At 36.6% G+C, this 27,535-nt stretch overlaps 1 protein-coding gene across 1 annotated transcript in view; it reads right to left on the bottom strand.

Moving 5' to 3' along the window:
* The window catches only part of CSMD1 (CUB and Sushi multiple domains 1), a 1,295,699-nt gene that overhangs the window by 203,898 nt on the left and 1,064,266 nt on the right, over positions 1-27,535 (bottom strand). Inside the window, exons 31-36 of the mRNA XM_075445037.1 lie at positions 21,073-21,189; positions 19,927-20,040; positions 17,932-18,027; positions 9,109-9,312; positions 7,864-7,988; positions 7,136-7,232 (exon numbers count right to left, since the gene is read on the bottom strand). Of these exons, the coding sequence (XP_075301152.1) occupies positions 7,136-7,232; positions 7,864-7,988; positions 9,109-9,312; positions 17,932-18,027; positions 19,927-20,040; positions 21,073-21,189 (753 nt within the window). The remainder of the gene's footprint in view (positions 1-7,135; positions 7,233-7,863; positions 7,989-9,108; positions 9,313-17,931; positions 18,028-19,926; positions 20,041-21,072; positions 21,190-27,535) is intronic.

Here is a 27,535-nt window from a genome sequence, read left to right as displayed (position 1 = left end):
GAACAGCTACTGAGGCTAAAAATTACATAATTTTCTATGATTACCCTCAAAGACAGTATCAAGTAGCTAATGAACTTCAGCAGTGATTACATAAGAAACATTTTCATTTCCTGTGGGGCATCTGCTGTTTCTATAGTAACTGCGAGCCGCCTAGGCATGAGCTTGAAATTCGGGCTTAAAGAGAAATGTTGGAAAGAATTATCTTTATGAGTCTAAAGTCTCAACCAGCAAATTGTAAATACTTCTAAATCTAAAACTGTATTAAGCAAAATTTTGATATAAATAGTGAGGAGCTAAAACATGACAAGTTGGTCTTTAGGGAAGGTTTTACTGTCTGACATGGAAGCTCCAAATATAGAAATTCACAGACAGTACTGAGCATTCTCATCACACAACACTTACTATGGAATACAGAAAATAGTGAAACATCTTCCCAGAAAGAGGATTTTTCACAGTATCCATATGGAATTTGAAATACATTTAAGGACGTTTAAGGTGTCTATTCTGTAAGAATGAGGATATTGACTCAGAATTATTATAATCCTCATTGAACAAAATTGCTCTTCTGGCAGTTCTGTTCCTTTGTAGGATCCGCTAACAATTAACACCAGTCTGACTTCCTTAGAGGGTGATGAGAAATTATATCCTATTGTATTGTGAGAAATAAATGAGGCTAGAGTTTTTAATTCTCATAATTGCCATATGCAATGGCATAGTTCAGACTGGCAGTCTGTCACATGTGAGGTCCCCCAGGGATTGACACTGGTCCCCCATACTGTTTCAACATCTTCATAAATGGTCTGGATGATGGGATTGAAAGCATCCTCATCCAGTTTGTTGGTGATGCTGAACTGGGTGGTGAGGTTGACGTGTCAGCCATCTTACAGAGAGACCTGGACAGGCTGGAAGAGTGGACTAGCAAGGAAGTATGAAGTTTAACAAAGACAAGTGCAAAGTCTTGCACCTGGGTCAGAATAACCAGAGTCCAGTACAGCCTATGATCTGTGTGGGTGTGGAGCAGTCTTGCTGAAAGGGACCTGGGGTCCAAGTGGACAACAAGTTGAACATGAATCATCCGTGTACCACTGCAGCAAAGACGGCAAATAGGTTACTGAGCTGAGGGGCATTAATAGCAGAGACAGAGACATGATCACCCCACTCAGCACTTGTCAGGCCACACCCGGAGTACTGTGTCCAGTTCTAGTCTCCACAATTCAAGAAAGACACGGACAGACTGGAAAGTATCCAAAGGAGGGCCATGAAGATGATCAAACAGCTGGAGAACCTGCCCTATTTGGAAAGGCTCAAGGAATTAGGACTCTTCTCCCTGGAGAAGCGAAGGCTCAGAGGGGGACTTTGTCACAATATTCCAGTACTTACAGGGCAGCTACAGAGAGCACAGAGGCTCTCTCTTCATAGGGAGCTACATGGAGAAGACAAGGGTCAACAGATCCAAGTTGCACTGGGAGAGATTTCATCACAACATTAGAAAGACATTTTTTACAGTGAGAAGAATCCATCACTGGAACAACCTCCTCAGGGACATGGTAAAATCCCCACCACTGGAGGTTTTCAGGACGCAATTGGACAGAGTGCTGGACAATCTCATCTAGGCTCCTTTTCCCACAAAAGTTTGGACTAGATGATCTTTTGATTCTACAATTCTATGATCTAACTGAAATTTTATTGATCATTTGCCAACATCTGATTCTTCTCGGATTGGGTATACAAAACATGGAAGATATGTTTTAGTGTGGCAACCAAATGTAGCGTCCACAGTGTCCTTGTTGTTTTGGACTTTCTGTACCATTAATAGAGCAAAACACTAAAACACAGGAGCAGATTTCATGAATAATAATTACTTATAGATATCTCCATGATAGATGTCTAATGCTCATATAGATGGATACCATATTAGGATACCGGAGTCTGACTGACTTAACCTCTTGATTAAGAATTTGTAATCTGGAAAACAGGTAACTCTCCCAGGAGCCAGTAAGTGCGTGTTTGCCTCCCTAAAGGCTCTCAAGGGAATGACAACAAATTTCCTAGTTGAATTAATGTTTAATTATGATATTATTGTAGAAAATTATGTCCACTTTCCCTTTCAAGCATTAGAAATGACAACCAAGAGCAATGTATATCATTCGAGAGTTGAACACTACACTACATGTGTGAAAGACTGTCTAGGTATCCAAGAAATTTCTAGACCAAGAATGGAGATTAATGGCCATTTTAGGCATTTCTTGGGTTAACACAAACATAAACCATGGATCACATTCATATCTAATTTCTTTCTAAATTTAATTATCATCATAAGATTAGATTCTCCATATGTCAATCTCAATGACTACTGTATTTGTATACTCTATCTGTATGTGTCTGCACACATATATATGTATATTTAAGTATACACATATGTAAAAGAATGTCCAGTGTTACCTGCATTTCCAATTTTAGATGGAGCTATAGCTCTATTCAGTCTCATTTTTCTTCCATTTGAATACGTCGGTCAAGTGAAGCACCAGTCCCAGACAAGCAATTATAAAATACTGTATTTGCCTTGTTTCCACTTTTTTGTTAATTTCTGTGTATTAAGTAAAATGATCTCTCACTTCAGTTCAGACTTAACTCTGAGTAAAAAGTAACGTTTTGTAAAGAACATCCTCTCACTCAGCTACAATGTCTATAACTTTCACTAAGGAGTCCAGGACAGACTTCATTTAGACATATTGATTAAAGCCTTTCTGTCCTTTCATCCAAGGAATTTCCACTTTCTTACAATTCCATTCTGTGACACAATTGGAAGAACAGCCTATTTACAAATACTCATGGGATGCCTGACAGTTATCCAAGTTTTGTAAGTCTTTTTGCATTTTTGGCTTAATGAATAGAGTTCATGTAGGAACTGCCGTTACTGAGCTATAAGAACAGAGTATCTCTAAACTCAGTTGACAATTTAGAAGTCTTATAAAAAATGCAGGCTTTAGAAGACAAAAATATCCTTTGTTTATGAAGCGCCTATCACTGTCCCCTAAAAGAGCATCCTCACATCACAAGCATTACTATAGTATAACAAGAACAAAAAAGTTGTCATGTTTCTGCCATTTAGATAGAAAATGACCCACAGGATTAATCCAAGGAAGACAAGAGAGTATGTAAGGGCCCAGATTGCTCTCGCAGACAGCCCTTACTGGCTGTGCCCTGCCCCCTGGGGCCTGTCCCAACCTGCCCATGGCCCAGGACCTCACTTCTTCCTCACAATGAGGTCAGCCCCTGTCCCAGCGATGCCACAGCGGGGCAGGTCTCCAGCTCCCCACAGCCCTGCACAGCCATAAGCACCACGGAGCTGGGCCCACCCACAGACCCATGTTCCAGCCTGACCTCAGCCTGTCCCGCTCCCCAGAGGGATGCCCAATGCCTGGGGCTGGGGCTGCCCCCGGTTCTCCCTGGCTTCCCTGCTCCTGGCTGGGGCTGCGGGATGGGCCCTGGCTGCCAGGCCCTGCCCTCCCACCCCAGCGAGCCTGTAATTGATGGCCTAGCTGAACTTGTCAATGCAAGACAAAAGACATGCTCGGACTCAGGCATTGAGAGCCAAAGAGTTAACAAAGGGAGCAATTAATTTGCTCTTATCTTATCAGACAGCAGTAAGGGCGAACAGCCCATCACTGTAAACCAAGTGATCTGTGGGGCACAGCGGAGGCCACACAGCCAGAGATTGCTTCTGATAAAGAACAGGTGGTCCCTGGAAGCGCTTACCAAGATGCCCGCTCCATAGCCATGTCAAACTGCTCAGTCTGGCTTGTGATGATATGACATTCCATGCCAAGAGCCAATCGATACACAATAATTGACTTAGTCCTACCTCACAAAAAGATTTTTAAACATATAAAAATTAGCACTTGAAAAACTCTTTGGGAGGAGGAGCCAAGCGAGAACTTTAGCTGACAGACAGGTTGACAAGCCTGAACCTCTCTTCCACCCCCAAGAAGGGACGCCTTTTTGGTAAGAGTCGCACCTCTGACTGTCAGACATATCCCCGGGAATACACTGTTAATTAAAGCACTAAACCATTACCCTGAGCTCAACTTTTGTAGACAGTGTACTTATCAATGTCAATCCCTAATCTGTGATACCTGTCTCTTGAATAAATTACTTATTGCTTTAACTTTGCGAAACTGTTTCAGTGAAAGTTGTTGGAGGGGCTCTGACAGGAAAGTTGAATCTGATAAGTGGCTACACACTTCACCCTTTAGACATAAACCGTTGACCAAGTCTGGGACTAAGAGTAGATCCAGCCGCACCTAGACTCCTCTCAGAGAGTTTAGGATGCAAGAGGGTCTTCTCTGAACCTCGTGACTCAACTGGAGGGCTCTTCTTATGCTGCTTATCAGACTCCCTTACCCCTTTTAATGTAACAGAGCCCCTGTCTCTCCCAGCACTCCAACCCCAGGGAACTGCCGGCCCCTGCTGTGCCCTGACACAAGAAAATGGTAGTGATCTCAGTAAAGCTTTGCTTAAGAGGCTCCAGTGAATTCACCTTTCCAAATAAACTCTGTGACAGTTTAGCAGCACAGTTTTGCAAGTTCTTAGTAATTAGCTGTACATCAGTGCATCTTGAATGCATATTTAGAAGACAGAGGAATTCACAGAGAGTGAGTCAGAAGACAGTTGTATTATAAAAGATTTAGTAAAAGAGAAATGACTCCTTCTGAATTCTACCAACTTCTGAAATTATGCCTCTAATTCAGCTTCAATGTTGCTGATTTAGTTTTGAGAACAGCAGATTTCATGTCATGTTTAAATATTCTTCATTAGGCCTTTCCTGTACACAAAGTAATTCCTCATTATAAGTCTGACATTCCTTATACAAAAGACAGAAATTCAGTATACTATCTCCAATTAAATTTTTCTGATAAAAAAAGTCTTTTTCACTTTCCCTGGAAATTAAGCAGGCTTTTAAGCTAAAGCAAGATGACACATTTGTAGAATAGAATAAGAAAGTGTTTTGAGTCTGGAGTATTGTTAAATGGAATGTTGTTAAATGAATCATTTCATCATTTCTTTATCCAAGCGGTCTAATATATTTGCCACATATTTCACTTGCCAAAAGCTGATTGTGTTGCATGATTTCTTTCTTCCTTATTGACAATTGATGTACAACACAGTTACTAGCATTTAATATAAAATGTTATATACAGAATTAAATTTCTTCATAGTAGCTTGCACATTTTGGATTTGTGACCAAAGATTTGTTGATAACACAGGGATGGTTTTGTTATTGCTGAGCATTGATTACAAAACAATAAAGCCTTCTCTGTTTCTCACACCATCCCACCAGCAAGCAGGCTTGGGCTGGGCAAGAACTTGGGAGAGGACACGGCTGGGACAGCTGATCCCAAACAGCCAAAAGGGTATCCCATACTATATGATGTCATGCTCAGCAATAGAAACTGGAGGACGAAAGAGGAAGGAGGCTTGTTGGCAGTTATAGCATTTTTCTTCCATACAACCATTACACATGATGGAACCCTACTGTACTGGAGATGGCTGCACACTTGCCTCCCAGTGAGCAGTGAAAGAATTCCTTATTTTGCTTTGCTTGCTCATGCAGCTTTTGCTTTACCTATTCTATCCCAACCCACGAGTTGCCTCACTTTTACTCTGCTGATTCTCTCCCTCATCCCACTCTGTGGGAGTAAGTGGCTGGGTGGGGCTAAGGTGCCTACTAGGGTTAACCCACAACACATTTTAATATGTAAATTTTGAGGTGCAACTTCTAATTTATTTCAATATCCAAATACACAACATGGCATTAATTTTTTCAGTTGATCACTCATTTCCTTACATAATCCAGTATATATCTATACTTTAAAAGTTTGTGAAGCCACCAGAGAGGCAAAATTCCACAACAAGTTTTAGATACACCAGAATCAGATCAGGCTTGTGACAGAGTTCATGGGTCTGGGATATTATTCACAACTTAATCTTAGATGAGATATCTCTTCCTCTTGGTTTGGTTTATAGCACATGCTCTTTCTATAAAAATTGTCTTATAAAAAAGGAGTAAAACTACACATGCCAAATGTACATGTGAAACAACAAATTACATGGTTTGTTATGTCCCAATTGTAGTAATTCATTCTGTTCTCTGAGCTCTGGTGAGTTTGGATGAATACTGAACGCTTCATCTTTTTCCTGAAAGAGAGAAGCTAACAAGGATAAACTAAATCAAAGCTATCAAAGGAAGCTCCCTGAATGTCAGTACCATTGTTTGTACTAACCTGCTCCAAAACTCAGCAAGATAAAGATAAGCAGCACAAACAACAAATTCTGCAACCCACACAGAGGCTTGCTACCTAATAACAACTATATCTATAGCACATTTAGTACAAAACTGCTGTTGTATTCAAGCTCCACATTGGCCGCCAAGAACTGTTGTGGTTTTGCCTCCATTTGCAACAAAAGAACCACGCAGTTACTCTCTCACTCCTTCCCCCTCCCCAGTGGGATGGGGAGGAGAATCCGAAAGAAAAAAGGCAAAACTTGTGGGCTGGGATGAGAACAGTTTAACAGAATGGCAAAGGGAGAAGGAGACAATAATCAATAAAACTGATAAAAGCATATACAACACACAGCATTCTTACCACCAAATGCTCAGCTTGCTCCTGAGTAGCAAAAGCCTCTCCTTCAGCCAGCTCCCCACTTAAATACTGAGCATGACATCACAAGGTATAGAATATCCCATTTGATTGGCTGTTTGGTCAGCCCAACCAGATTGTTGCAAAAATTAACTGTATCCCAGGTGAACCCAGGATACTATCACTATGTACTTTCTATAGGAGAAGTAGGTTAAGAAAGAAATTTTTTTTTTTAAGTATTATCACCTAAATGCGACTAATTAAAGCTCAACATTTTAGTGTCATATTATCTTCTGAAAAGCTCTCTCTGAATTTGAATATTTATATGTTTACAGCACCTGAAATCTCCTCCCCAGAATGAGAACATTTCATAATAACGTCATGAAAGATGCAACACAAATGTACTCCTTGTATTTATGTGTGAGCTAACAAAGAAATGTTCTATCACGCAACTATTTTTAGACCTGTATGTTTAAATCATGGCATATCCTCACCTGAAAAGCTCCCAAGACGCGGTGCTGTCATATCTCCACCATCATATATTTCAAGAGAGTCCCAATTATGTTCAGTGGCAAAGCTGATGACCTGGATCTGTAAAATACCACCACAGAACTTTTTAAACCAACTAGCCATATGTATTTTTAAATGTTCTAGAAATGGCAAAATAAAAAGATAACATGACCCAAAGAAAATATAAATAAACAGATCCAAACAAAAATACCTGAGTGAATAAATGTAAATAAAACCTTAACATTCACTTTTGAAGTTGTCTTAACTTTTAGGAAATATGACACTAGGTAAGTAAGAAGGATTTTGCACATGTTGCATGATTTTAAATAATTACTCGAAGTGTAAATGAGCATATAATCAAGACATAATGAGCAGACCTCTCAATTGCCCCAGTGATACCCTAGCAGATAGAAAGGATTGGCATTTGATTACCAGATTGAAGGATCAGGACCTGCTTTCAATATTCTACACAGTTAAAAGTGAAAGCTGCATGTTAACCTTTTCTCATTCATACCCTCATGTAAAAATAAAATAACACAGAATAAAGCCAATCACAGAACAATACCGAGTAAACAAAGCACAAATATTTCCAGTACCCAAAATTGATCTTACTGATTACTATTTTCTTACACTTTTAGAGAAATACACAATTGCTTTTTAAATTGAACCACAAGGTACTTCATACTCCATGCTTGACAGAACATAGACTTGCCTGAATACCTGATCCCTCAGTCACTATGATTTTCCACACACAATTCAAGCTGTTACCATAAGGTTCAGGGTAACCTGGTGAAAGAATAGTACCTCTCCGCTCAGTAAAATTCCCACTGCATGGCACTGAAAGAAAGTATTATCATGAATCATTACAAAACCTAAATCACTTCAGAGAACACAAAAGTAGTAATAATTTTACTGAACTAATTATAATAATTCTGTTTTGTAGCATAAACACATAAATGTGAAGCAATGATCTGAACTCAGAAAGCAATGTTATCTAAAATACATGAACAATATCAAGCATAACATACAACCTGCATGAATAAACAATCCAGAAGTGAACTTGCTTTTGAGTGTGTTCAGCCTAGAACAGCCTAGCAGCACAGTCTAATCATCTCTTACCTAAGAGTAACAACAAATTGTAAAGACATGACCTTAAACACAATCATGATTGACAGAAATCATGTGAACTTACCCAAAACCTAAGATAGTTCCAATATTGTATCTAGCTGGTAAAGCAGCGTGGCACATTAAATATTTCTACTCTATACGCAATTGCTTCTTTAAGGTTCAAGAAAACAGAACTAAACTAAACAAAAAACCAGAACACACAGAAAATAGGACACCTACATCTATTTTTAGAACACTCTAATTAATGATAAACTAAATTCCTATGAATAGCTATGACTTTTGGACATAAATCCCAGGAGGGAGAGAAGAAAAGCTTTCAACATTTGCAAAAAAAAAAATTTTTGACATGCTAAACATTATCCCACTGCAGGTCTGTTGACGGACTGAAGAAAATTAGCTATACTTAATAATACTACCATTATTCAATGTACACTATGCTTCCACTTGAAAAAAAAATCATCATACTATATATGATAGAAATATGAAACAAGTACTGTGTAATAAAACAGGTAAAGACACTTCCGAATAATTAAATTCTGTCCTGTCTCTCAAGCTGTAGATGAGTCATGAAAATAATGAATGTTCAAGAAAATGTGAATCACACTTGTTCATATAATCTAAGCCATTATACGAAATGCTATATTGCCTACCAGCCGGCTAGTACTCAATTACTTTTTGATATGGAAAACTACTCTTTTAAATTGGACATGACTGATATTAATTGAAGGAGAGTGAATATATGTGTTAAATACTATTTTCTGAAACAGATCCTGAATTCTGATTCAGAGACATGCTTGACAGAACAGATGACTTAAATGTAATTTCTTACCTACACAGGTTGGTACTGTGTCATTCCACTGAGCTAAGGCATTAGGCACAGACTGACATCGGATAGCTTTTGAGCCTTGTAGCAGATAGCCAGGACTACACTCAAATCGAACAACAGAGCCTGCTGAAAACTCGGAGCCGATTCTCCTTCCATACCTAGGCTCTGGAACTGAGCTACACTGCGTATCACTTGTGCGTGGAACAGCTGCATAAGGAGAGAAATAAAAAAAAAAAAAAAGATGCCATGAATCCAAATGATAGTCATCATCTAAAAAATAAACAGACCACTAAAAATGCTCCCTGTTTCTTGTAGGACAGAGCTCAATTGTGTTTGTTCCTTTTACTTGCTATGCTCCTGTATTCTCAAAGAATGGTCTGATGTTTTCACGGCTGTTAGCTGGACTGCGGTTTTGGGCTGTGACCGTGTACAGTCATGTGAGTGCCATGGCAGCTGGGAGAGCAATTGACTTTGGAAGCACGTCCTTAGGCATGAGAGGATCAGAGGGTGCTTCAGCTGCCTTCTTTAATGATAGGATACTATACCTACCATGTATTTTACTTATTAAATATGGAAGTTTGGGCTTCTTGGTAGAAGTTTCTCATTAGAAGACAAGAAAAATATTATGCTGTAGATAATCAGATATAAAACCAATGTAGTATTACACAAATATTTCATTTATAATATTGGAGAATACAAAGCAATAATAATGTACTCTCAAGGCTATTTCAGTGTTTACAGTTGACAACAACTATTTTTACCAATAATTTCTGAGAATTCATAAACATGATGTGATACAAGAATAATTAAAAGAGTGTAAACAACATTTAAATAGCAAAATAATAAAATTCATTAGAAGCTCATGGGTTTCTTTTCACTTTGGCTTTGTTATTTATAACCACATCTTTACAACAGGCATTTTTTTTTACATACTGACTCTTGGTATTGTGTATGTTATTTGTTCATCAAACTTGTTCCTTCTACATTTCATTTTGTAGTTAGCTAGTAAATGCCAACTTTTTTAAAAAAATATATTTATAGAAAAAATTGCAGAAGTATCATTTGTGTGTAATATCATCTATGTCTTACACTACAATTAAATAAATGTACATTAAAAATAATCTCATTAAATATAATCAGTTTTTCTGTGTCAGTGGCATGTTCAAAGACTTTGTTTGATCACTTTGGTTTCTTTGAGTTCCAGGGGATCTACTGCATCTAGATATGAATAAGTAACACCATGAAAATTGCCTGCCATTTGGTCCTTAATTAACAAAGACACAAATGGCACAGGAAAAAAAGAAGGAGGGGGTGGTGGTCTAGACTTCATTCCTGGAAGATCTTCAAACATGATGTTTCTGGCTTACTAACCTATTTTAAGACTAGTGTAAACAGAATCACGGTTATATTTATTTTTATTTTACATCCTTATATTTAATTTTCTTTGCTGGTCTGTAACAATGAAAAGCAATATTTCCATGTATACATGTACACACCTGTACACCCCCCCACACTTGTTCAGCTACCCTAGTCACTAAGTAAAACACAAGGTGTATGGAGTCTATATATACTTATTTTCATATTAACAGCTTTATGCTTTTCTTATTTCTTGTACTGTGATTTGCTCTATTCAGAATCATAAATATTTAAGTACACTAGTTTTAAGCGCTGGTAAGTGCTCTAGAAGTTAACTTTCGTTGACAAGCTTGATACAGAACACTAATTGAAATCAATCCTATCTTAAATCTGGCATGAAATATGAAACACATTTTAGCAGAACATTGGAAGTTCTCATTTATGATTGCATTAGCATTAGGTTCTACCAGTTTTCTATACTGCTACTGAGAATAACAGTTAAGCCTATGCAAGTATTATTGAATGTAGAGAAAAGCTTTTTCAAAGAAAGCTTAGAAACTATTGGTATTGGCAATAACAGAACAGTAACAGAACAATATATGCTCTTTTTATTAATACGCAGTGGGCTGACTTGTCAGACAAGGTCATGCAGATACAGTAACATATTTTCTTCTACATCAGTAGGTCACATGGTTGTAGAACATTTTAGCCTTGAAAGCTTAAGAAAGTTACAAAATGCATCCAAGACTGAAAGAAATGGTCAGAGGTAAACTAACATACTCCTGCAATGATAACTACACAGTGAAGCAGAACAAAAGCAAATATATTTTTTAAGCTTTTAAAATGGTTAAATACTTTACATAGCATAAACAAACCACTTCCCTTTCAGGAAATTTAATATACCTGCCTTAGTTCAAATAAATGGGATTTTGTGATTGAGTTTCTAATAGGCCCTCACTATCACCCAGGTGCTTTGTGAAACTTGCTGATGCATACTGTTCTAACCACGACAGGCAATTGTTCTGCACTTGTGGTAGGATAATGAAGGAACCATCGCTGAAGGATTTCACGTGCTCGCAGTTCTTGCTGATCATAACCTGCAGACCAGAGGCAGTCTGCCAGGTCAATTCAACTGACCCAGACTGCTCTTTTTTGTTCTCTTTTATTGGGACTAATAGCCTTTTCCCTATCAAATGGTCTACTGTCCAAGCACTATTTCATTCAAAACTTGGTGGTTTTTTTATTGTATTATGACTTTACAACTGACAAGGTGATGATGGCTGCTCACACATACAGTCATGTGACTGTCATACACCTAGAACTACAGCTTCTGCCACATGATTAGACATTAATCTACCCCTTGGTCAGCACTGCTTTCTCAAATGGGAGTTTTGGTCATGAGATAAATAATTCGTAATCATGTGATAGCAAAATGTTCAATACATTGTTGTGGACAAACCAGTTTTGACTACCAGAATTTATACTTAAATATGCTTAATTTAATTTATCACCAGTTAACACAAACCTCTGATCACTGATTCAGGAGATAAGAAGAAAGAGGACACAAACTATCAAACAACACCTTAAGTAAACAGCTTTCCTTCCCTCTCCCTGGGCCCACCCTCAGTCAAACAGCTATCCTCCCCCGCCCTTGTCTCAACCTCCTGGTGACCATTTTAGCTCCTGTACTTAGCATTTTACTCATTTTCTCTCCTGCTTTTTGCTTCTTCAAGTTTTCACATTGCTCTGCTTCTTAGTGTTCCTGGTCTGGTGTGGGTCACTCATGAAATGCAGTTGTTCAGAGATGTCCCCCAACTGCTGAATAGGACTTTCACAAGCTGTCAACCCCTCTGAGATGTTCTTACTTCAACATGGATTACCCACAGGCCACAGGCCATTTAGAAGTGTTGCCCCTTTGGCCTGGAGGCTCCCTTTCCAATAGTGTCTCTCCAACAGTCCCTCCAGCAGCATCTCCAGAGGGATCTGTTCCACTTGCCCAGAAGCATTTCTGACCCAAAATAGTTGTCACTTTCTCCAGTATCATTGTGAACAGGCACTACATGCTCCTCTGACTGGTGAAAGTTTTGGCATGTGAGAGGTTGCTCCAGAGGAAGCTGTTTGTGAGTGGCACATGGTAGCTCACAACCTTCTCCCACACAGCTTGCCCCTACAGCCCCCTGCTAGTTAAACTTTTAGATTTACATGTGTCTAAACCTTACCTGTCTTCCTAAGAGACTATATGACCTGACTGAAAATTTCAGCATCATTCCTGGAGTATTTTTCATTCACTGTGTGGAAGAAACTCTTACCCAGTCATTTATGGGAATACTACCTTTCCCTGTTTATTTTTTCACCCACTTCCTCAAAAGGGAGGAAGTTTCAGAAGCAAATCCTTGCTTGGATTCTCTAACCCTCACCTGGAGAATCCCCACAACAGCTATGCAAAGGTAAAGGATGTTTTATAAGAATTAGATTAAAGACTACCCTATAATTGTCAGTAATTAGAGCTGGCAATTTGCATACATGCATTTGTAATCCAAACAGATTTTTTGTGTAACTAGCATTTTCAGCACCTCTCAACAAAGGATTTCAAATGATCTGATTTCATTACAATATTGCCTTATGAAAAAAATGTTCCCGTGAGCCAGCTATCTCTGCTGGCTCATTATAAGCTATCTCATTATAAGAAATGTAGGGACAGTTTAATAAAACTCTTAAATTAGTTCATGTAGCAGAAGATTGCTATGTGCTTTCTTTTCAGACTGAAAGTTGCCATTTTACTGAGAGCAGCCAGTAAGTAAAGCAGCCATGGCAGCCACAAACATCCATGACTAGAGTTGTGTTAGATTATTCTGCCGTCAGCAGGAAACACTCAATGCCATGCTAGAATTGATATTTTCTCAGTTTTTCACAGGTTTTACTAAACTTCTGTTAATGGTTAGAGTGAGATAAGAAATGCTAAAGCTGCACAAATAAACCATGCCATTCACTATAAGAGGCACCATTGTGTCATTTTTTTGTGTACCATTTTTTTTCCTATTTTAAGAACTGCCATAAGCATAAACGTCATGCAAGCCAGACATAACAACAAAGTGAGGTACTCCCGTACTGTTTAAAATGGAATTTAGATTTAAGTAATCTATGGCAAAATGCGGTACAGTTTCAAACATCTATAAAAAAATCAGGAAAATCATAGAATCATAAAATCATAGAATGGTTTGCGTTGGAAAGGACTTTATAGATCATCTAGTTCCAACCCCCCTGCAATGAGGAAGGACTCCTTCCATTAGACCAGGTTGCTCAAAGCCCTGGTGTGTTCCAAAAAATAGGTATGTTCCTCTAAAAGGTGACAACAGCCCATGTTAAGTTCAAGCATGTTGTTAAGGGCATTGTCCTAATGCTTGTCAAACACTGACAGGTTTGGGCATCGACCACCTCTCTAGGAAGCCTGTTGTAAACCAGGACATAATGTGTCATGGCAGCATATATGGAAAATAATACTAACAGTCTTAGTTCTGCTCTCTAATCATACTTAGCAGTAAGTGTATGGTTATGTATTTTATTCTTGTCGCAGATTAAATCAACTTCATTGTTAAAGTCACGTTCCCCTTTTAGTTTTTGTCTGTCTTTCACAGCCTTTTCTCATCCTAGTATGCTAACTTTCTCAACAGTCCTCTTTAAAATCTCTTTTGACCTCATAAACCAATTCATGTATTTGTGTGGTAGAGCAAGTAAAGGAAGACAAACATTAAAAACTCATACATTTTTGGGTGGTAGAAAGGTCATTACTTTTCTTTTTAGGGAAAGAACTCTGTACTGCTGCAGCCTCAGCTATACAAAAATATAGGTTTTTGTTTCTTAGGTGATGTTGTAGCAGGAAAACAAGCATAAGACAATGCTGAATAAAATGAAATTCCCAGTCTTCTTAAATGTGATTGTTCCTAGCATATTTCAACATACATGACCCTAATATTCTGAGAGACTTGATATTCATTCAGTCTGATACTACAGATACCTTTTACCTATTGTATGAAATAGAAGGAAATGTGGTCATCTGAGAAAAAGAAATGAAGGCACAGATGACATACGCAGCTAAAAAGAAGTTTTTGAGAAAGTGGGATTGCAAAAGCCATTAAATCTGAATCAAAAGCTACAAACCTTATCTGTTGCTTGCTCAAACCAGAATGTGAAATAAAGCAAGCTATAATTTTTTTTCGCTATCTAGCCTTCCTTCTAGCTTTTGTCTATAGCATTAGCAACCTAGACTTCTCAAGCTGTATCACAGAGACATTTCATTTTCTATAGTAATTGCACTCCATCTTTTAGTAAATGTTTCATACTGCTGTGAAACAAAATTGAAATCAGCCCAGTGGAAGAGTGAACAGGAACGAAGGTCATCCTGGAATAGAGGGCAATAAATAAAATGATTGACTTTGCAGACCAGATTATTGTGTTTAGTGTAAGAGTGGCTATTATTCTCTGCACTATTTAAAAAGGCTAGGAAGCAGGTGGCCATTGGAAATATGATCACATGCTTCAAAACAATATCAAAATGATAAAGTTTATTAAATATCACTAACTCCTTAACCAATATATGTATACATACACATGTGTATTAAATAAAGCTCTTAAAATATATTTTAAAATGCATTAAAAAACATGGACATTCAAATAACTTCACAATTCTCCTGAGACAAATAAAGTGGCTTTGCCTGACTCATTTTTCTGCTGCTGCAAAGAACACTTATCATTTGTTAAAATCTATTTGTTACAGTTATTAAAAAAAATGTGTAGTCCAAATAAATTGCTGCAATGAGGCATATCACTGCGCTCACCTGGAGGCTTATGGTTCAACAGCAATATATGAATGTGTGTGTGTACATACACATATACAGCTAATAGAATTGAGGCTTTGTATCACTATAAATTCTTTAATACAGCAAAAAATAACAAGACTTTAGGCATATGAAAACCAAATACAGTGAAACAGACAGGTGTCATTCATATGCAAATTGTTGATAAGAACTCAAATGCTGAAATCTGTTTTCTAATTCCAGAAGTTCATATTCCCCCTCTTTTCCAATTAATTGTGCATGATAAATTTAAATGTAAGTGGTGTTTTTGATATGTAACAAGAGAAGGTACTGATCTCACGAGCTGTTTGCAAAGTAGAGCGTGCCGTCATGGTGATATCTTTCTACAAACATAGAAGTAAGAATGCTTAAAAACACTATCCAGAAGGAGTTTGGAAAGTCCTAACAAGCTCCTCACAACTATGGAAATATTCTTGAGATGAGACAGTTCTTTCTGTTAATTTGCTGTGTCAAACCGTGACTGTGCTTCAATGTGAAAAAATAAAAAACACCTTGTTTTATAAAAAATGAATCTTAATAATATTATTTAAAACTATCCAAAACTACTTTTATACTTCAATTCAGTAAAGCTGAAAAGCTAGTATATACTAAACCACAGTGTTCACTGACTTTCTCATTAAGCTTATTGGGTGTGTATGCAATACATCTAGTGGACTGCCCAGAAGCCCCTCTGGGACAGCATTTGTGGCCTTTACAGGCAATGAACCTGTAAGCAAGCCCTGCTCCAGGTGTTGCCAGACTGCATTCGCTAAGACACGTGGATGAACTTGGTGTTCTAAGGTGCCTAGCAGCATGCTAACAGACGTGGGCATGTTGTCTCATTCTTGCATTTCAACTGCAGTGTCCAGACATGCACATAAAGACCTGCAAGTCTTACATTTGCCACCCGTCCTTCAATACTGAAACTGCCTCATGGTCTTTGCCATTCCAATTTTCCCTCCATGCTCTCCAAGCAGAGCTGAGACTTTCATAAGTACCTGAAAATATTTTATTTTTCTTTTCCTTTTCTTCATGTCTTGAGAAAGCTGAAGTGAACAGTACTTCTAGAGATAAAGAGTTTAGGTGAATGTAACAAAGATTCTTATTACAGTTCTTACGCTGTACTCACTTGTTAAATGAGTAACTGTCAGTACAGAATAAATCCCAAAATTTATTTTTCTATTGTTTTTGCTAGAAAATGATCACTATTTCATATTGTAACTGTGATTGGATGGGGCCAAAATTAAGTATAAAATAAATGTTAAGAATACAATTAAGTATAAAAGTATAAAATCTTTCTTTTTATGTTTATTATCTGTTTCACTTAACTGGATATTTCTTCATCAGAACCACAAGACCTATTTTCTGTCTTTACAATGTCTGAATATAAAACAAAAATTGTTGGAATGTTGATATTGTGTCTAATAAAATCTACTGGTTTTAGTTTTACTAATTTATTGAATTCCAAAATACAGGTAGCAATTCTGGGTGGATTTCCAGTGCCCATTTCAAATGCTACCCAGTTGCATGTTTTCACTTTCATCTCAGGAAAATCTGGCTTTTAAGAGAGATCAAATATGTGCCTCCTCTAGTCCATAGCAGTCTAGCAACTGACATCCAACCCAATACAAAACAAAGCTGTATATCTCCTTTTGCTTGAAACTAAATATAATAGACCTTGCGTTTAGAAAACAAGTTTTATGGTCTTGTCCCTACTCATTTTAGTCAAGCAAAACACTGGCTAGATTTAATAGATATTTCTATCAGATAATTAAATAAAGTAGCTACAATCTGACTAGCTGCTCACAAACAGAGAAGGGCTGTTTGTGCATGTGGATATGGACGCCAGTTCAGGCTGCAAGGACCGCAAGATGATTAAGCTGCGGAATTGGCAGAAGGTTGGAATTAAGGTGAACAGACTTTGGCATACTCATGAAGTTGGTACATAGACTCTCCTAAGGAACAGGCATGAGGCGGAAGGATACTGGTGAGTGTTTTCTAGAGAGATATGAGAGCCTTGGAACAAATTATCACATTGCAAGGGAATACCGGGAATTTGGGCAGAAAGCTTGAAGAGTTAGACCAAGAGATTTTCAAATGATTTAAACACAAAAAGGGAACATACCACAAGTGGCACCAAGGACAGGTAATAAATCAGGAGTATGACACCACTGCTCAGCTACATAGAAACAAAAATTTGGAAAGTCTAAGTCCAGCTGGAGCAAAAAATAGCAAGAGACATTAGGGAAAAAGAGTCTACAGGTATGCTAATTACAAAGGGAAGTTCAAAATATATGTGGGTAGGTTGATGCATGGAGGGGAGAGGGAGGTGTGGACAACCTAATGGCAAACAATGCAGAAAATATTTAAGTATTAACTATCTTGTTTGCCTTGCCTTCACAGTCCTCACCGTGCACTTCTAAAGTCTGAGGACATAAACAGTCAGCAGTAAGGGAGCAACAGACTACAGACTACTGAGAGTGGCTGGACTTATTCAAGTCCATGGGGCCAGACAAGATTCACCAGAGAGAACTGCCACTATGAAGTCAGTCTACCATCAGGAGAAGTCCCTGGTGGCTCAAAAAGGTAAAGACTACACCCATATTTAAGGAAATACCTTGGTAAACAAAGTGGAACCCCCTGGCTGATGCCCCACTCTTAGCACTGAATCGCAGAAGAATTTGATTAGATGTAGCCAAAGGCAATGTCTCTCCTGCAAATGAAAACAGAAAATAAATTAAATGCACAAAACAGAAACAACAATTACAACTGTTCAGCATGTAATCAAATATACTGGTAAAATACATAGTTTTATTTGTTCCTCTGTAGTTAAAGAAAACATAAATAACAGTATATAAAGCTAAATTTGCCTTTGGAGGTTTGAAAACTTGTCAGAATAAAAAGATTTCATGATTCAATAACATAAACTTTCTGGCATTTACTGCAGGTGCTGGAACTAAATCTCCAATACATACTTGCCTGGGGAATCCTACTGTCATCTGGGGCAAAAATCATTAGAAGAATTTTTGGTTAACTTTTTTCTGTCACTGAGAGCTCTACCTTGCCTTGCAAAACACATTAAACAATCAAAGAATTTGAAAAATGCTACAAGGGATCTTCATGTGATGATTACCATTTCATAATAAAACTGAAATGAGAGAAAATAGATCCATGACTCATTTTATGTAGCTGCTTCAATAAAATATAGTCACACATAAACTATCTTACATTATTAACTTTCTAATGACATTTCATATTTTATATAATGACTTGAAGATTAATAAAGATGTTTAATATACTTTATCTCCTTTCCTGAGATATCTCAGATATCTATCTACAGTTATGATAAATGTTCAGCATCGAATCACTACAGACTAAATTACAGTACTTTTACACTTCAAGGGTGCCACTCCACACGACAACTGTTTTTATTCTCATATCAACCCATATTTTAGGAAATTCTACTGAAATTAATGATAATGCGCTAATTTAAAATGTCTTAGATAACTGGGTAGATAGGATTTGCAGTTCTTTAGCTTAGATTAGTTTTATATTATTGTAACTAGTGTTTCCACGTAAAAGAATCCTATCCTAAACCAATGTAAATCAGGTATGTCTCAAGTAATAAGTAAAAATCACAAGTTTAAATTCCCTTCAATTATTTTCAAATGTCTGATGTGAAAACAAACATTAGTTTAAACTTTTTAATACAGTTGCTGCAGTAAAATTGGGTGCTTAGATGAGTTGTCTCAAACATTAAAAAACAAATATTTTGTTTTGTTTCTAACCTCTTGCCACTAATTAAATAACTTTTACAGTTAATTTGTGAACCCTTATTATGACACGAATAGCTAGGATTCACCAGAGGAATGCAGATGAGCTGAATTTTTCAAATAATAAAATGTTGTTTATAAAACAAATAGATATGTTACATTCTTGCCATATCAAGTATTTCTCCAAAACCAAGAAGCCATGAAAAGCCCTGGACTGCAAAAATCTTAAACTCACATATAAACTCTCCTAAACAGTAGGAGTGTATGACAAAATATATTCATAGCTGCAGAAATATATTTATATATTATCCACTTGAGATGAACATCGTTATTATATATGCACACATTGGAAATTCTGACCATCCTGAAATCTATAGAAGTCTAATTATGATTTCACAGGGTTAACATTTTGCTATAGTTACTTGAATGCAACAGCTGGTCTGCTTTTAGTCTAAGTGCATGTTTGCATATAGATAATTGCATTTTGTGAATACAAGTAATTTTTGTTTAAATTAGAGATTCAGAAAATGTAGATGTATAATTCAGAGTTTAGGGGCAGAGAAGATAATTATACCATCCAATCTGCCCTCTTACACAGAGATCTGAGAACTTCATTCAATTATTTCTGCACTCATCCCAGTGATCAGTTTTTGCCTAAACCACATTTTCCAGAAGAATGTCTTGATTCAAATATTTCGAACAGTCTTCCATTTCCCTTGGCATCCTGTGCCAATAACTTTACTATTATATTTCCAAATGAAATTCATAATATTCTCCTCATTTATTTTTTCCTTACTGAGCTGTGTAAGAAACATATACCTCTTTTCTTTACTACTTACCTGAGTGGGATCCAGACAGTGAACTAAGAAGTCTAGCCTGAGAGCTTTCTCCATCAAATAATTCTGCCACATCATTCAAAGCTGTCTGAAAATAGGCAAATTGTCCAAATACAACTACATTTAAAAAAAAGAGGACAAAAAATTAAAAGAGAGAAGATAAAACAAGAACCTAGTGTTTAAGAACAAATTTAGTGAGATACGGTTGCTTGTCTTATTTACCAGTGGATTCCTGCATGTATCCTTTCCAAACTAATTTATTGTCTACCATGATAAAACAGCTGCATTAAACATAGGTAATAAGAATGTAATATTGATCTTGTTTCATATAATAATAAAGACTAGTAATCAAGAGTTCAGTATTAGAATGACATTATGAATTCTGATTAGCAGATGTAATAAACTTTCCCCAAGCTCTCAACCTGTAAGTCTCTAATTGCTTCTGTCAGCAGCTTTCCAAATTCCTTGGTGGAAAAACTGCTGAGTCTTTACAGGTTTTATTGCGTATAAAATGTACCAAACACACTAAGTTGCTGCACATTCAGTCTTTTGGTAAGTAACTAGTAAAACAGATCTCATAGCTATTTTTTTGGACTTGAATTATGGAAACCTGCTTCGCAGAAAACCACGACCTGCATAAAATTGCACAAGTTTTAGAGATTTTGTCCAAACATTTTGACACAATAAAATAATTATTTTTGTGATTTTTCAACAACATTTCTAGTACTTTTATGTAAAATTGCTTACTTTCCCTCTACTGTACTTGTTAAATGTGATCCTACTCATCTTGCCCTTGTTAAAACATGAAAAACAAAAAGTTTAAATATAAGAGAACATGATGCTTGTTTTTTGACAACTGATTTTACTTTGTAGGAAGCTTGAATGAATGATTATCCTATAATGATGTAATCAATTAAAGTATTCAGGATATGACTGGATAGCAGACACAGATGGCTTAGCTGAAGTCTATTGATTACTCTAGAGAGAAGAAAAAGGTCAAAACTCTAGAATCAATTTTTGTGTTAGGAATAAAATTTTGATAAACAATTTGCAATATATTGAAAACTTAAGGTCACTATTACACATGAAAGACATTTGAACAGTAGAACAATAATTAATGATTGGTAAATCAGTAGAAGAAATTCTTACCAAATTCTTTAGGTACAGTTATTGAATAATGGCAAGTCTGTCCAGCAGTGTAATTATGAGGATAACTTGGTGATAAAACCACTCCCTCTGATCCAGTATACTGCCCTCCACATGGTGCTGGAAACAAACCAGAAAGAAATGTGTTATATTAATTACAGTTGTCTGTATTAGTTCAGTATGAAAACAAAAACCTAAAGGCGAAAAAGTGACAGTTTATTGCTTTTGTTTGGCTTTCCTATAATGACATACCTAACAGTTCTTTCTCAGGATATAATTTTTATTAAAATTTCATTAAAATTAGAATACATGAGAGTTTTACTTGACTACCAGTGTTCATACTGGACTGGAAATATAAATTATTTAGTTGAAAGAAACTGTAAGCACAAAATTTAGGTGTGGTTTTTTTTTTTTTAATTTGAATATATCTATATCTATCTATATCTATCCATCTATGTAAAAAGAAAATCTCAGAAAAAAATATGGTACTGCATAAAGAAATGGCACAACACAGTTATCTTAAGTCTTAGAGGAATACATAGGCATTCTAAATACCCTGCACAGAATGCCATGGATTCTGCTTTGTGAATGTGTGCTTGAATTGCCTTGCTTTTCATAACTTACTAGATGATTATCAAAAGAGCATATAGATTATACATATAAAAAAATCTTCTAATTTATATGTATATAAAACAGAACAGAAAGAGTAAGAGAAACTCTTTAGAGCTACAGAAGCCAGCAGGGGTATTTAAGGATGGTGGAGCCCCAGCCTTCCACACTAGTCAGGCATTATGTAAGTAGCAGTTCTGCCTGTATCATGCGAAAAAAATGAACAATGCATGTATGCTCTGTTCCTTCCACGCACCAGCAGTAAATATGGCTTGCTAAGGGACTGCTGGATTTACTAACTGTAACTGAAACCATTACATCACAGGAAGTCTGTGTCTCCAGGATTTCTCAGAAAATGCCACAGCAGGGAGTGGATGAAAGGGATATGCACTTTTGGAGAAATACCTAACATAGGGTGGCTATTTTTAAATTAAAAGATCTCCTTGTGTTGGACATTGAGTACATACATTTCTATACAATGAAAACAAAGTATTGTTGTCACTCTTCTCAACTTTTGAGAACTAATGGAAAGACTTGACTTGCTATCAAAATCTTCATTAAAATGTAAGTCTTATAATAATTACATTAGTTAAATGCAATCCAGTGCTCTTTTTTTTTGTGAAATTATTCCACCAAACACTATTAAAAACTACTAAAAAATGTAGATTTTACTATTTTACAAGAATAAAAGATTGTTGTTCACTGTTCTTTCACCCAATAAGCCAAAAATAAAGTTATTTTAAAAATAAATAAATAGATCAATTAAATTATAAAAAAAGAGAACAGTCATTTAACTTTTGTTTTTAAGCAAAGAAAACATCACCGCATAATCTAAACAACCACTTTCTACTATAAGCAGGAAAGAAAACCAACATTACTCAGCTCTAAGAGTCTTACATGCAGAAAATCACATTTCAACTACTGGCTGGAAAGTAGCTCTGAGGAGCAGGACCTGGGGTCCAGGGGGACAAGGTCATTGGTCTGGGGCTATCAGAGGACCCTGTTACCAGCTCTTGGCTCTGCTGATCCAGCCCATGTGCTGTAGGACTGAGCCTAGTGAGTGAGGGCACAGCCTGGGCTTAGGTCACCCTTGGCTCCTGGCTCATCTGCCCTTGAGCAGCAGACCTGTTCCTTCTGCTCCCTGACAGCAACCGGGCTTTAAAATCATGCTTGAAATATCTCTACAAGTTTAAGTTCCTTATACAGGCAGCAATTAATACTACATATCTGTGCCGTCTCTTAGCTGCTTATATGAATTATTCAAAAATCCAATGTAATGATAGAAGATGAGAAGCTTAATCTGTCAGTAGGCTGAATAGGATTACGCGGCTGAGGTGAAACTTGAATATCACAAGGAATCAGTCATGCCATGGATTTTAAACCTTTATACTTCTTTCTTTTCTTGCTTTGAAGATACCAGAAACTAAGCCACAAAGTCTGTTGTCTAATTACCAGATGAAATTCTCAAGCCATGAACATTTCACCGGAATCAAAGTATATCACTTCTGCTTAATCCAAAACAAATTCCAAAGTTATGGAGTTGTAAAAATGTTCCCTTCGAAAATGTTTTTTCCTATTTTTAAATAGGTTTTTTCATAATATCTTTGATAGTATATGTGATTGATAGCATCTTCGTAGCATATCCACTCTGTAAGCAAAGCCTGTGAGCGCTTAGGTGAAGAAAGGTGCGAGAAAAGTTCTCTGGTAGGTTAAGGCTGTAAAATTTATCAGTGCAGTGCTGCAGCAGTCAAACATATCTGAAACAGAGCTCTCAGTTTTGACTATAAGTAATGTTTTTTTAGTGAACAAAACCTACATTTTCAGAGGATGTAATTTAATAACTTCATTAAGGATTGAAAGTTAATACTGAAAAGAGTATGCCTGAGACTTTTCATTAGTGTTTCAGAATATACCTACTGGCAGTTGCCAACTGTTACCTAGATAAATATGAAATTTATTTTCATCACGTCTGACTGTAAAATGCTACCTTAAAAAAAACCCATAAAAACTACACCATAGTGCAATAAATTTGAATTAATTCACTTGATTAGTGTAATAGACTTCAAGAACTAAGTGCATCATTTTACAGAAACTCTTAGAATTTACTATACAGCACTCATTTTGGGTTCTTTTCCATTTTTCACGCTTGTAATGTTTTTTTTCATACAATAATTTAAAGAAGTTAAAAAGAGGACAATTAACTATGACTATAAATAAAGAAATTTAAACTCAGAGCATTGTGTTAAAATTGCATCATGAGTATTTTTGTTTGACATTTTCAGTTTTGATCGGGTTAAGCTATATATTACAAGAAGGCTTTCCGTGACCACAAAGGTGATCCTAAGAGTATTTTGTATAGGAGGCCAGTATTTTTTTGGACAAAATACACTGGCCTTCTACATGACTCCCACCCCTAAAACTATGTATAAATACATTTTATATGATGGAGCTGCATTTCATATCTATATTTAATCATAAAATAATTTGGTTTTACACTTTCCACTAACATCATTGTTGTCCTACTTAAAATTACTGATGTCTCAATTTTACTCAAAACCATGCCCTGTGACAATAAGAAGGATTCTTTACTCTATTTCCTGTGGATCTTTGACACAGCCATCATTACAGTTTTATGGTAAAATAAGACTCACAGCGATCCAAAGAGCTCATGCCGTCCTCAGTAATCTATGGTTGCATTATAACCCACAAGTTGAGATTTTTGTCCTTCTTTTAAGTCAAGTCTATTTTATTAAAGAGTTATTTAAGACTCCACAAAGGAGTATAAACAGATAGATATTTATTCATCTAGTATAATTTACTCCATACTAGAGACACAAGTGTAGCAGCCATGTAAATGATCATTTAAAAACCTCCACACCTTAACTGAAGTCATAAGTGTATGCATTTTAAAATGGAACATGCAGTAAATCATACCAGACAAACAGACTTGAAGTATTTTCACAAGTATATGTTCCAGTTTAGTTTTACTCACAATTAACAGCAGCGAGATACCCAAACTTTCAGTTCGTAATTTCTGTTTCTTTAGACACCCAGTGTTATTTAGAATAGATATCACAAGCATTTTAATACCGCATTAGTTGTCACCTTGGAATAAGAATTATAATTACTGAGCCAAAAAATTAAAATGATGTCTCAGAGCTGTGGCTAACAAATTTATCCTCTATTCTTTGTTTCACCACTTATGTCATATAAATACAGAACAATTTTAACAAATCAAAAGAAAGTTACATATTTTAGTTATTGTCAATAAAGTACTAAATTATTTATGTTGAAAAATAATCTCCTGTAAAATCTTAGATTTTTAATTAACTATTGGATGATCCTCAAAGTGAAATCAGTGTGAGATATTGATGCTTATTTTGTTAAAAAACAGGTATTGTTTTAGGAGCTCTGTCTGTCTGTTCTAGACCTTTATTTCTGGATGTAAAAAACAGAAGATTCAAAAGAACATTGACCCTATGTTTTTTTATTTCGTATTTTAGAAAGTGTTATAAAATTTTGTTTTATTAATATTTTAATAGCAAATTGTTTCCTAATAAATAGGTTATTATTTCTGCTTTAAAAATTAAGAAAATAAATGTTGATTTTTAAATTTAAATTTGAATTTTGTGTCAAAGACACAAACAGCCAAAACAACAAGGTGAGAAGTATATCAGTTTTCAAGGTGAACCACAGGTCATTTTTCTTTTTCCAACTACTCAGTCTTTTATAAAAACTTAATACAAAATATAATGGTTCTACAAGTGTACTTTCATAAGGTATTAAAGCTAAGCTATTTTAATGTCACAGCAAAAGCTACATTCTGCAGTCTTTATAAGTTAAGCAGTTCACATGCTCTAGACATTCATCATACAGAGGCAAAAAACATTTACTATTTTTCTTTAAACTATTTAAAAAACGAAGTTACTGAAAAAACAACCCCTGATAAAAAAAAACAAAAAGCATCCAAATTCCTCTTGTTTGTTGATGGTGGTTAACAAGTTGAACATGAGCCAGCAATCTGTCCTTACAGCAAAGGTGGCCATCAGCCTCTCGAGCTAAATGCTAGGAAGATCATTTGCCAAAACACCAAGGAAGGTCACCTTCCCCTGCACTCAGCGATGGCGAGGCTACATCTGGAGTGCTGTGTCCAGTTCTGGGCTCCCCAGTACAAGAAATACATGGACTTAGTGGAGTGGGTGCAGTGAAGAGCCACGAAGGTGATCAATAGACTGGTGCATCTTGCATATGAACTGATGCTGAGAGAGCTGGGACTGTTTACCCTAAGAAATAGCAGGTTCAGGGGGATCTTATCAATGTCTATAAATACTTAATAGGAGGAAATGAAGAAGAAGGAGGAGCCAGACTCTTCTTAGTAGTGTCCACTCACAGAACAAGAGTCAATAATCAGAAATTTAAGCACATAACGTTCCATCCTAAAACAAGAAAACACTTTTCTACTGTAAGGGTAGTCAAACACGGGCACAAGTTGCCCAGAAAGGTTGTGGAGTCTCCATACGCAGAGATACTCAATACCCAACTGGACACAGTCCTGGGAAATCTGTTCTAGGTGACCGTGCTTGAGAAAGGAGGTTGGAGTAGGTGATCTCTGGAGGTCCCTTCCAACTTCAGTGACGATATGTACAGGGATAAGCTAATTACAGTGTAGGTTTGAGGACTATCCATGAGGCAGGGTCAGAAACAGAACATTAAACAAGTTCATATAACATAATTCAGGCAGGGAGCGAAGGCCCAGGGCTGAGTTTAAACAGTCTCCTGGGCCTTTGGGCAGGATTTGTGAGTGGAGATTCCAGTGAATATGGCCAGGGTAATTAAGACCTGTCTATGCTCTCAGTGCCACACCTGCAGGTATTAAATTAAAATCTACACAAACTGCTACTTTAAGACCCTGTGATTCAAATGAATAATAGTGATAATAATAATAAAAAAAATGACAACAATAAAACAACAATAATAATAGATGAAGACAAAAATAAGTATATATAATAATGATAGGTATATAACAATAATTTTATAAATAATAATAATGTGTCTAGAGTACTTTCATTTCTTGTGGGCAAATATGTTTTGTATGCTCCTATTGACCTGTTACTCTAATCTGAAAGGCCTGAAAATAAACTTTGCATACTTTTTTATTATTCTGGGTTCTCCATTTCATTGGAAAATTACTGGTTTTCCTTACAGAGTGGTTCTACAACCTCCATACCATTCCTTAAATTGGCATAATCCATACTTCTGTGGATGTTCTGCCCACCTCTGAAAAGACGAGTTTAAATGATATATATCTAAGTGCTCATATGTATATGTGTGTGTATATACATATAAAAATAAAACTGTGTATGTGTATCTTTGGGTGTGTATGTATAGGCATATATTTACACTGGTGAGACCACATGTTGAATACTGTGTTCAGTTTTGGGCCCATCACTGCAAGAAAGATATTCAGGTGCTGTAGCATGTCCAAAGAACTGCAGTGAAGATAGTGAAGGTTCTGGAGAACATGTTCTGTGAGGACCAACTAGGGTTGTTCAGTCTGGAGAAGAGGAGGCTGTGGGAAGATCTCATCACTCTACAAGTACCTGAAAGGAGGCTGTAAGCAAGGTGGCTGTCGGTCTGTTCTCCCAAGTAACAAGCAATAGAACAAGAGGTAACAGCCTCAAGTTGCACCAGGGAAGGTTTAGATTGGATATTCGGAAAAACTTCATCACTGAAAGGCTTATGAAGCATTGGAACAGGCTACCCAGGGAAGTGGTGGAGTCACCATCCCTGGAGGTATTTAAAAGATGTATAGACATGGCACTTAGGGACATGGTTTAGTGGTGGACTTGGTATTGGT

The sequence above is a fragment of the Opisthocomus hoazin genome, chromosome 2, assembly GCF_030867145.1.
Source record: "Opisthocomus hoazin isolate bOpiHoa1 chromosome 2, bOpiHoa1.hap1, whole genome shotgun sequence".
Taxonomy (NCBI): domain Eukaryota; kingdom Metazoa; phylum Chordata; class Aves; order Opisthocomiformes; family Opisthocomidae; genus Opisthocomus; species Opisthocomus hoazin.
Note: the sequence above shows the minus strand (reverse complement) of the source record. Positions and strands in the feature narration are given on the sequence as shown.